Here is a 12,792-nt window from a genome sequence, read left to right as displayed (position 1 = left end):
TTTATTTGTTAACACCCATTTCAACCATAGACCAATAAAATAGAAACAAAATTCAAGTTTACGATAAACTCTCCTAATGTGATTTTAATTTACCACCACCATAAACAACGTCGGCAATATAATCTGAAACACCGCTTTTCTACTCCCAAAACACGGAGGTGGCAAAGTGGGAGTTGCCTTTGGAGATACAAGTCCGGTAAAAGTGGCAACGTCGCTGGTTAAAGGCTGATATAACTGGCAACGTTGCAATGCAATGTGATGGCGATGGCAAAGGTGTTGCGAACTGGCGAATTATGCCAGGTACGGCGAGGGAGGCGGCTTCCGGTGCCAAATGTCTTCGGGCGGGTCAACTTTGTCGTTTTGATGATATGAAAATGTTTCGTCCTGATGGGATTTTTGCCGCCAATGTTACAACTCCTTCTGAGTGATTCACTTGTTAGCCTCAAAGAGTGAGAAATATAGAGAAATTTATCATTCAACAGTATGTTTGCGAAATATTATAATGATCAGTTAAAGCACGTTTAAGTCATGAATCTTAGTAAAACTAACTATGAAAAGGTTCACACGTGGTTCATCAGTAATATTCAGCTCTACGTTAAAAAGATAAAACACTTAAATTAAGATGCTTATCTATATCATTGAAAGAAATTTTTGAATTTTTGTGTGCAGCAAATCGATCCCTAAATATTTATTTTCATAGACATATTGGGTATCAATGGTTCTAGATAGATACTACCTCTAAATGTGCCTTTTGCGGGATGCCTGGATTAGGTCGCGCACGCAATCAAAATAATAGGGATATGATGAGAAATAATCGTGTTCATCCTTATCAACTATATATCAAATATATCACGGATTTTGAAGTCACGAAGTGACGCAGGTTGCTAGTCTATATTAACATAATTATAATCGATAGACTAAACTGCAAGTTAAAGAATTATTTACTAGATACATTACACAACAGAAGAAGAATTCCCTAGGTAGATTGAACTCTACGACGTAATCCAATTTCATTTAAAAATCTCTCCATCGTTAATAAATATAATTTATGACCAATGTTCTAATTTCTAACTGATTCGAACGGTTTGGCAAATGTTTCACAGCGAATAGTATTGTAATTACAGCGAAGCGACTTAATAATTTAGTAAAATGCAAACTGATGTCGGTTTATGTTTTGACAGTTTAAAAATTACTTACTTTCGTTGCAGGATCGGAAGAGGACGAAGGAGTGGACATGGGTCACAGAGGGGCGCAGGGGCGGAGGTTCTCCTACGAAAGTGACATCCAGCGGTCTACTTCCCCAAGAGAATTCTCGGTAGACATCAAGAAAGAGCTTGACATCAGTCCGATGAAGAAAGACAATGACATCCGCGAAGACAAAATCATCAATATGCTGCGATCCAAAAGCAACCCTCTCCTGGACGAAAACGTGGTGGGAGGATACCGGAGAGAAGTGAAGACGGAGAGAGTCATCAGGGTGGAGGGCACAGATGAACCTGACGGTAGAGGTAGAGCAGACGGAATGGACTACTCGACCAAGAGGAGAGCTTCCAAGGATTTCTTCGAGGATGAGACACACTTAAAAACCAACCATTTCAGTGACGTGGGCAAGATACATTCCTATGACAATTTAGACAGGATCAAATATCAAGAACCGATTCGAGCTTGGACTCCTCCCTTAGAAACGAGTTTGATTGACAGCAATAACCTGAGTTACCGTAGGGAAAGGCTCGAGTCGAGACTGACCAACCAGAGGAGAAGATTTCTCAATACGGCCCACCAGAATAACAGTTACCGAGATGAGAATCTGAAGCAAGACTTAAAAAAAGACTTTCTGATCTCACAGATGAACGATGACAGGGAGAAAGGGTACTTTGAAAAGAAAATAGCTACTGAAATAAACACCCATCATAGGCAACAGTTTTTAAAGAACAAAGATGTGTTAGCCGATTCGGGCATTGAAATGAGTGATTATAGGAAAGATTCGAGCAAAGACGTTTCAACTTTAAACCGAAGAAACGCTGAAAACACTAGAGTGATTCGAACCGAAACAACTCGAACGAAGTCAACCCCGACTTTAAATAAATCAGACTACCACTCCGACGGTGAGAAAAGGTACAAAGGGGACATATCGACTAGATTCATTTATGAAGAACGGAAAAAATCCGATGTCATACCAACTTCATCGACCTTAGTGAAGAATTACGCAAAGCCTACAAAGTCCGAAAGTAAGTTATCTTCTAAGAAGGAAGATAAGTTCACCAAAGAAAAGAAAAAGGAGAAATTGACTCGAATGGAGAAAGTGAAACAGCTTATGTTTGGAAGTAAAGACAGCAAGAAAAATAAGAAGAGTAAGAAGCAAGATGAAGAGACGGAGGATTTACTGAGGACGAGGTACACGGAGTACAAAGGAAGTGATGTGTCTGTGAACTCTTCTCCGGCGATCTCCAGAAGAAGACAAACCTCATCGTCGGAGGTAGACGACCGAACTGATCAGGTAAGAGCCGCTTGTAACGATGAGTTATAGTCTTAGTAATAGCTTCTGCTGGTGTTCCAACGGATTTGCCATTTTTCATTTTGTTCTGAGCAATATTTTACCCTCTGCAGTGGAAGGGCAACGACACATTTGACCTTTCAAGGTTGAGCTAACATTTTTTGCTGAAACTGGTTGTATCGGCTTTTGATTTGTTCTAGAAGTAGTTAGTACGTACTGAACGAAATGTCAATATGCTCATTGCTCTTTCATGTATAAAGTGAATAGGCTATAACGTTGCACACTCAAAAACTGCAAGATGTATTTATCTTAATTAAAGTGCAAACTGAATCTATCAAACAACTATTGCAGACTCACCAACATGTAGTATAGCAATCCTTCAAATATACAATGTACAATTTCATGTTTTTGAAGCGAAATTATAGAAGCTAAGACGAACCTCTAGTTGCATCATCATTAGTGTTGGTACTCACTCTAACAGTCGCGTTAACCTGTGATTATCCTGAGCCCGAAAAGCGAATGCACTAACGGCGAAACCTACGCACTCTGCTTAACCAAGTAGGCCTATTGTTTACAAACGCATCGTGAGAAGTATCATTCCGACCACGCGTAGCTGTCACAAAAATAACAACTCTCTTCCAAACGAAGCTCATTAAAAACAACTGCCCTCATTAGAACTAACGGTTGACAACGAAATCGGCGTGGGCAAAAGTCTTCATCATCCCATAGCCTGCTGGGTAGATGGTCCCGGCTGTTCTGTCAGCCATAAAATAGATGTCAGCATCGTGACTGGAATTGCATTCTAATTCTGAGTTATTGAGGGCCTCGTCCAGTTCGTCGGATGAAATTCGGTGGTTGTATTATTGTGGTGAGAGTGATGATATGGCGTATCATAGTTCATTTATATGGCTGAGTTGAAGACTGTTTGGACTGTTACCCACGCAAAATCAGTGCTATTGTGAGGAAGATATCAATGATAGGCGTCATAATGGGGGAAATGCCTTTTCCGTTATGCTGCAGAGAAACGGCAGCATTCAATACAGTGCACGAACTACTAATCTACGAATTAAAGATTCGGCTTTTTTATTCCTAGAAAAAGAATCAGCAAGAGGTCGTGACATTAGATGTACATTTATTTTTTTTATTCCTTCGTTGATTCTTTGAAGAAAATAGTCCAGAGTTTAAACAGATATTATCGTACTGTATTGTCCTTACGATTTGTGTGTTCATCAAATTATTATCGTGACACATTTTATTTTTCACGACATATAAAATACTCTTCTACGATTTTTAAGCAAATTTAAATCTGAAACTAAGGGAATAAATGTTATATTTTTAAGTAGACATTTCAGTGTAAATCCAATAAGTCAAATGGAAATTCGCTTAGTCTGCAGGTTTGCTGCGGCGGGGGTATTTTATTATTTTGTAGTAAATTGTGTTTGTGGAAGAATCACGTTACCATTTCAATTACAGCTGTTTGCATATAACACCAAAACAACATGAACTAGTTTATAAAGGGAAACAACGTTCGAAATATTACTGTGTACTGGTTTGGTTTGCTTTCCTACTTAAAATGGTGCCATATGACAAAAAATTAAGTTCATCAAACAAGCCAAGATTTTATCGACACTCGCTCATTTTCCGATTCCTGCTTGCCCTCAAGTAAACTGGGAGCTCTTGTCGAATAGAATAACTTTAGGCCCTAGTTGAACCAGATCACGATACTGTACTAACAAATCCAATGTTCTATCAAGGCATACGCCTGGATGCTGTATAATGTACTGAGCTCAGTCCAATATTGAACCTTCAAAAATCTAGTATTTGTTTACTCAACATAGGTGTCGGTGTAAACATGGGTTAAACATACGGATTAGTTTATAATAATAATATTTTAATAGAATAAAAGTTTAATGATGCTGAATAAAAATACTCCCGCCGCAGCAAACCTGCCGAGCGAATTTCAATTTGCCTGAATTGATTTTCAATCAAATGTATTTAATTAACATTAGGTACAATTATAATGTGATGAGTTATTATGTAACGTTTGAGATTAATTCACCTATTACTATCGTTCATTTAATTTACCTTAACTTAGACAGTGGTCACATGGTTACTATATAAACTGTGCTCGTATTTTACCGATCCCATCAATTATCTTAAAACGCATCTAAATCATTTAATTTACCAAAACAACAAGACAAATACACAACATTGACAAAGTAGCTTTTAACACGACTATGCAAATGACCAAAATCAATCACAAACGGTAGAACTCCTCATTTGTCAAAGGATGGTAGGCGGCTCCGTAACCTAATCCTGGCTAATCCAAACTAATATTTCATCTAGGACGTTTCCACTATAAACTTCAGACAAACTAGGTTCTTTACAACCTTGAGATGTATCGGAGGTGATTATCAGTAACGGGTCGCGGAGGTGTCTGTGTTTGGGAGGAACATCTTGGGTCAAGTTGAAGATTCTGCCCACAGAGAAGCTTGCACAATCCAAATCCGAGGACTCGGAGTTCAAGAGATAGCGGTGAGAGGAAGTATGCGGTCTAGAGCATCGTGCTTGAACAGCTAATGCATGCCAAATAATCGAATCCGATGAAAAATACATTAAATGAGAACTTTTCACTTGGGCTGTAATATCATCTTCTTTGCGGAAAATAACTTTAAATCTGCATTGTATTATACTGATTCTACTTAACCTTAATACAATGGCCTCTTGTATAACCATGAATGAATTTTGCCTAACCAAGTACAGAATCACCATTCATCTTAATTTCCTTCGATCATCTGCATCTTCTTCGTCGGCGCTCAACAATGTTATGCCATTCATACGATCTATCTCCGTCTTGTTTCGGCGTCAAAGGGGGCTTCTTCTTCCGGACGTCTATTCCATCCGACTGATTTTCGCTTCGGCCACATCTGGTGCTTGAGGTAGATCCCGCAGTTCTTTAATATTTAGATTAACTTATCTATTATTTAATTTTGCACAAAATACAATATTATTATTTTTTTTTACAAAACATAATCTTAGGTTTAGTTATTATGATTACGATTATATTATTTTCAGACTTACTTTCACTTTAAGTAACCCTATTACTTTCTATGAGAAACATCGAGTGAACTCTTTCTTGTTTTGTGTCCCATTAATAAATACAACCTGGTTTAGTATTTAGGGCTCCCTAGTCTCTAATCCTTTCAACGTTTGACAGTTGGCCTTGTTCGGTGATTGGTTAGTTCAAACAGACAAAAACATGGGCGATGGTAACACATTTCAATTCAAATATAGAAATGACATCAAGGTTTACCAGGAACCTACACAATAGGTAGTAGTTGTTCTAATGACTGTGAATACTCAAAGACTTGTCGTTGTAAAATTCCTATTTCGATGTTTGTTTCATGACTGGCAACGCTTGAGAGTATTGATAATGATTAAATGTTTCTCTTTTTTGTCATTTATACTCTGGTGTGTTTAACTACTGTATGATACTAGAGGACAAGCAAAATTAAAAATCAGATATTAATTTCTATCATATTAATAACTAAGATATTAATAACTAATTATTTACTCTATCATTTCACTAAGACCAAACTTCAAACGTTGTGTAAGTATTTGAACCTTAATTCGAATTCGAGGGTGGGTGTAGAATGGTCAGACAAAGGAACTATGCATTTCCTTGTGTGCGATCTAATTGAAAGGAATGAGTCACAATTTCATTTTTAACTAACTATTTATTGTGATATATTTCATGGTAAACCTTAAAAACACTCTGAATTTGAATAAAAACGCATTTATCGATTACAATACTCCCTAAAGAATTTATCATCCTTGTGTTAGCTGAAGGAGTAAGCGTGAAATGTATGCTGAGGGCATTTTAATGTTCTTTACTGTTTGTTTCTTGTTATAACTAATCATAAAAACTATTTTAACCAAATAAAAAGTTCTTTATGCTCTGCAAATGCGATTAATTGTTGTTGAGCATGTTGCCAATCACCAACAAGGTCAGTTGTCAAGAACCTTGTAATTTGTACAAACTGTATACTTACTTGTACTTGCTGTCAATCTATCTGTCACAACCGCGATGGTAGTAACGTACGTGAGTGTGCGTGTAGACTAGCGGTAACCGTATCAGCGATCCCGGGGATATATCAAGTATCTGAAGTATCTGTGATTAAGATCACACGCATCGCCGACTCGAATAACGGACCTGTAGCTTCACACCACTCGTGTGCCCTCTGGGAGAGGCTGGTTTTAAATTTAATATTTAGTTACTTAAAAAAAAAGTAAAATAATAAAATAATAGGGATTACCACTTATTTTTAAGAAGAATAAATTATGAAAACAGCATTTTAGGTTTTCGTGGATCTCAAACTAGTCGAAATTCCGTTGAAAGCCTCTTTTGCTGAATCATCAGAGTAGTAACAAATAGTGATATCCATGGTGTCCAAAACGTGAAATAGCAGAATCCAACGTGGCCTTTCGTAGTGTGTTTTACGTTTACTACTGCTATAGTGGCCTTTACTTTGACCGTCTGAAGATACTTAAGTGCATGCCCCACATTCTCCACCACCTTTGTCAGTGGTTTTAGCATGACTTTTACTGTAGGAGAGGACGATCTCTAGAACAGAAAAGGATTTGTTATCATTGCACCAATCACGGTTTTTCTAGAGAGGTATACGTACAGCTTCAACTGTGTCGCTAACCTCCCGTCCAACATTATCACATAACCCCCATTGGGGGGATTTGAACCCTGAGCCTTCAGTACAGAAGTCCTATACAACCAATACACCAGCCCGCATCTAGTTATCGGCGATCGTGCACTTCGCTCACGGTACTTGCCATGTCCACTGCCACCGAGATCGTACACTGCAGCACCTAGCGACCTTGGGTGACTTTCGCCGCTCAGACACCTCCTTAGAAGGCGCGACTCCGCGGTGACGTCACACGGTACACAGACAGGGTCAAGGACGGACCATGCTGTGTTGTGTACCTTCCGGGCTACCGTGGAGTCTACGGGGTGCTATGGGGGAGTAAATGGCCAGAAAGTCAACTTGTTGATTGTGATTGGAGATGTAGATTGTAGACTTTTGTCCCATGTGAAAGAAGTCGCCGATTTTAGAATCAAAATGGTCGTAGCCTAGTTGATTTGAGCCATTGACAGAGCATCCCAGCTTTAACACGGGAATACAGTTTCTAGTTTTATCCACAGTCAATGGTATTGGTTACAGAATACTGTACATTTGGGAATATGTTTGTTTTGCCGCTTTCGGTACGTCTTCATTCAAACCGGTGTGATTACAGCGAGTGCGAGAACATGTTCGAGAAGGAGAACTGATTCAACCAAAACAAGGTTAAAATTACCTGGAACATGTGCAGCAACTTTAAGATATATAACAGTAAAGTAAAGACGTATTTCCTGACTAAATTATAAACTATTACCTCGCTAGGTACATCGTATAAACTTGTACTGTACATGTTCATGGATATCCGCATGAGGTTTAGAAGAAAATTAATTATAGGTACACACATTTAACTTTTTCGTATAAGGTATTTTTATTGAGGTAAATTATAAAACAGAGTTTCGGAAAATTACATTATTTTATCAGATTGTGAGAAAATTAAAGCTGTATACATTATTGCATCAAACTTCTCAGGTTTAACGGGTGATTAGACGCTCTAAGTGGGTTCCGAGCCAATGGACACGACTCACTCAGTTAAACCATTCGTCATTGAGTGGAACCATAGCTTGCAGCAACGCGTTCCCTGCTTGTCTAAAAACAAAATGTTTAAGGATATTCCGTTACTCACTAAATTATGTGCCTCGCATTTACCAGTTCGTATTGGTGCCCCACAAGGACTGAAAAGAGTAATTGTGAAATTATAGTCGTTTTGCTCAATTACCATGAACATGTTGCGATAGTTTTTAATGTGAATACTGTGTTTTTACTGTATTTGCAAAGGTCACATACTATTAGCACGACTTAGCCATAATCAGAACAACTCCGTTATCGTTGTAATGCAGACCTTGGTTAGTATTTTATCCGAAGTTGGAATCGCAAAGGCGAGCTGGAGACATTTCATATGAAGGAGCCTACGCCATATGAGGGGGTCCAAGGGCGACGATTCAACGACCGAGGTTGGCAACGAAGGAAGTGATGATGAGGAGGGCAGGGGGAGGTCGTAGTAAGCCTAGAAGGAACCTTCTCCTTTAGACAAAATTCAGCTACAAGTACATAGAGATATTTCAAGTATAAGTATATTTCAAGTACATAGAGTAGCAATCAGTGAGTGGATGAGTATAAAACTTAAATGCATATCCCTGCTTACTGTAGATTACAGTGACCACAATACAATATTAATCATGACTATTTTCTCTATCTTAAACTCGTCAACAATGTGCTGTTCCCTACATACACACATCTTCACACATACGTTTTTATTATTGTTCAAATTTTCAATCATAAATAAAATGTTTAGTATCATCTCTAAAATTTAAAATAGTTCGTTTGATATCGTAAAAACTTATCGCTGTGTCACAGTCATCATAGGTAACCCTTTTGTGTGGTTGATGCCTTTCTCCTTAGGCTTTTAATGGATTTAGAGCTAAAAATTATTTAAATCACGTTCAACCAAATAGGTAGGCCTACTGCGACTTTTAAAAACTATATAAATAATTATAGTTGTTTTTTGTTATAATAAATCAATCACCAGGATGCGGTCGCCCACTAGGTGCGTGTTTTTACCCGGAATACGATTGAATGAGTGCAGGGGCGTCATTTGGGGGGGGGGGGGGCAGAAAAATATATATGCTGTACTAGTAATACAAATAAATATTTTCTCCTTTCAAATCCTAAAAAGCACGGCAGAAATTTGAAACAAAAATAATTAATGTCTCAGTAGCACATTCAAATTAATTGTGTCAAATTATTTTATTGATAATAAAATTTGATTTGCTTTTAAGTACTTAAATACTTGTGTTTTATTAAAAAACCAAATTAAACTATGTTATAAACTATAGGCTATGAATACAACCGTATTCATTGCTATAGGTATAAATGTTGTGCAAGAGAATTTGGTCATAAATCTAATAACAAAAATAATATTGATACACCATGAAACTATTGGTCACGTTTCTTAGATGACTAACTTACCAACATTTTTATTTTTCTGTCTGTTGTCAATAATTTTGTTAGTTTCATTAACTTTCTGCCTAGATTTAACTCATAATTTTGTTTTTATTCGAAGTGCTTTTGACAATAAAAATAAGCCTTAACCCTTCTTGTTTTGTTTGGGAGGACCCCCGAACCCCCCCCCCCCCCCCCCCCGTTTGCTGTGGGGTATTCTGTACCCCCCAGTGTTTGCCCCCCAAGGATTTGGTGAAATGACGCCACTGAATGAATGTAAAATTGTGTGAGATGATCTGAGTAAAATAGTTGTGTTACTGACTAAGAGACTAAGATCAGCTGTTGCATTAGACAGGAAAGCCCAATGATCAGGAACAGCTGTTCAATAGGTTCGAATCATCATAGGGCTACTGAATTTTCTCAGGATCAAACCGCTGACCTTTTTATTTATGCGAGCACCATAACCACTCAGCTACCTAATTGCAATGCCATGTATTGTAGGTGAATTTAGATACGTAATTTACCAAACCAATTGATTTTACTTTTTTAACCTACCTAAAAAAATTCAAGATCCTCCATCGCTTCGAAGCAATAACAACCAACAAAATCATATAATTCGTATAGCCTACTAACATAATTAATTATGCTATTATGTAGTTAATTGACTTAGCTGAAATTAATAGATTTTTTAATAGTGTGTACTATATCTAATCGGAAAGTTTGAAATAAGTTTCGAAATTTACTATTTGATATTTTATTAATAATAACACTAATGACTAGAACCTTTGACTATTAAGAACTTAGAAACAGAGGAATTTCATTATTATCTTTTTACGCGAGTATTTATAACATTACATCGTTCAACGCGAGAAAAAAAAATTGTACCCCATCCGAACTCGGCCTACTCTAGAAATAATGAAAGGCAAGAAAGAAAACCGCAAAGTGGTCCAAACAGCGGTAATTACAATAACAAATCAGAACGAATGACAAAGGCACGATGAATGAACAGATGGTCGGTTACACAACTGATAACGCAGCTCCATACAGCTCAAGTTCGCACGTTACGTTGCGGAGAAGCGAGCCATTCTCGTCCTAGTGGCAGGTCAGCTGCGGACAGGTTGTTACATCATTGCTGAGTAGGTTAGGTTCAGGAACGCAGCCAAAGAAAGAATCATTATGACCATCGTGTAAAATTCATCGTTTTGTTTCATGTGTTTCCGACCATTATAAAAGTTTATCAGTAATTTTGCCATAAACAATTTTTGAATTAATTCTAGATGGGATTACATTACAAAATGTATATTTTCTATTAAACGGGTTTTTACCAGAGAGTGGAGACACTATACAAATACAGTACCACACAGTAACCTTATTTGTAATAATTTTAGTTCCAAAAGTCTGACATTGGATTTGATTCCATAAAACCCGCTGGGGTGGACCCCTTTTGACGGATCTGCACAAAACTTCACACAAACTACGTCCTTATAAATAATGCTTAATAATGCCTGAAAGTTTCATTACAATCTGTCGAGCGGAGTCCATAGGGTACAGAAATACATACTTTCTCTTTTATAGATAGCCTATAGATTAATTAGTAAGCAATCCGTTCCTCAGTTTAAATTAACTACTTGGTATGAATTGGCAGTGCAAAAACTGGTGCCAATTTGTGATGTCAGGTCTTGGTCGTGAAAACTGTTTGGAAAACTGCCTAAGCCTATTGTCTCTACCACCCATTCATGTAAGGTCACATAGTGTGTGCACAGAAGTAAACGAGCTGGCAATGCCTATTGTCTATAGGGCAGGTTACGAGATACATTATCGTCATGGATAATGGATCAGCTTAAGACAATTGCAATTAGTTCTGTCATGTTTATAAGGGTACTTGTTGTATATTAATTGTTTCTTGTTATGTAGCCACTTTAAATACTATTTCAAACCAGATGCGGCCCTACATAAAGGCGAAAAAGGCGTGTGTGGCCCCGCGCTTTTCAGGGGCCCCGCACAGCCATATTTAAGTTATTAAGAGAGGTCCGCTATTGAACTTTACCTTGGGCCCCGCAATTTCCAGGGCCACCTCACCACTGTTTTAACCAAACAAATCTATTGATCATTGATGTGTAAACCATGATTAAGTACATTGTATTGACACTGTCATGTGTATTGAGCGAATGAAGGATACTTTCATTTGGTCATTGCTTATTCTATGGTGTTTCTTACACAGATAGTAAAATCTATGAAAAAAGTGATAACCAGTGCTCTTAAATGTCGCCAAGGAGAAAAGTGCAAGTGCATATATAAACACCTTTCAGATTGTGCAGGATGAGCAGTTTTACTTCACTTCCACTCTTCAAAGTCAAATTTGTTGGCTAAAACTGCATATCCAAAATCACTTCCTAAGTTTAATTGGTCAAACGATGTGGTGTGAGTGTTAACCAGTTACGATATCCCACCCAACAAGAACTATTTGGAGTTAATCAGAAAGCCCAGATGTGGCAGTGGCATGTAGCTCAAGGTAGTTCTACTTGTCCACTTCCATTTATGTCCCTTGGACACCCCGTCATGCTCTAGACCTCTGTTTTATGGCATGTACCAGTAATTAGATCTTATCCATTTATATGCATTAGGAGGGTAAATGCCCATTAATTGCTGCAAAGGACAAGTCTAACAGAACTTGATTCTTGTTATTTGAGCAATTTTGATTCTTGTTATTCGATCAGTTTAAATTCTTGTTATTCAAGCAATTTTAAAACTAGTTTAACTAAATTTAACAATTAAAATGTAATGCTCTTATTTTGGATTGTAATCAAAGGACATTCATATCCACAAAATTTGGATGTATTTGGACATCATAAGCAAGCTTAAAATATTTTAAAAGGAATTTCGTTGTGGTGGACACTATGAAAAGAGCAAAGTATTATACTGTAAAATCCTCCCTAAATGAGAGAGAAATTTTAAAATAATATCAACATACTCAGATATGACCAACATGAAATCCACATCAGAACAGGCTTTAGATTTTACAGTACAGTCACCCTCTCACATACACTTGCACTATATATACATACACTTCTTGTGGATTTTGAGACTGACTTGAGTATTTTTAATAGTTATAGCTCAGAGTAAACACTTTAAGTTTATTTGTTTACACTGAGCTTGTAGTTATATAGG

At 37.4% G+C, this 12,792-nt stretch overlaps 1 protein-coding gene across 1 annotated transcript in view; it reads left to right on the top strand.

Annotated features, from left to right (window-relative positions):
* The window catches only part of LOC128993889 (uncharacterized), an 88,596-nt gene that overhangs the window by 68,608 nt on the left and 7,196 nt on the right, over positions 1-12,792 (top strand). The window contains exon 6 of the mRNA XM_054417958.1: positions 1,209-2,497. Coding sequence (XP_054273933.1) covers positions 1,209-2,497 — 1,289 coding nt within the window. The remainder of the gene's footprint in view (positions 1-1,208; positions 2,498-12,792) is intronic.

This window comes from Macrosteles quadrilineatus, unplaced genomic scaffold (genome assembly GCF_028750875.1).
Source record: "Macrosteles quadrilineatus isolate MER2022 unplaced genomic scaffold, UCM_ALF_1.0 Scaffold_5__1_contigs__length_97177068, whole genome shotgun sequence".
In the NCBI taxonomy this organism is placed as follows: domain Eukaryota; kingdom Metazoa; phylum Arthropoda; class Insecta; order Hemiptera; family Cicadellidae; genus Macrosteles; species Macrosteles quadrilineatus.
Note: the sequence above shows the minus strand (reverse complement) of the source record. Positions and strands in the feature narration are given on the sequence as shown.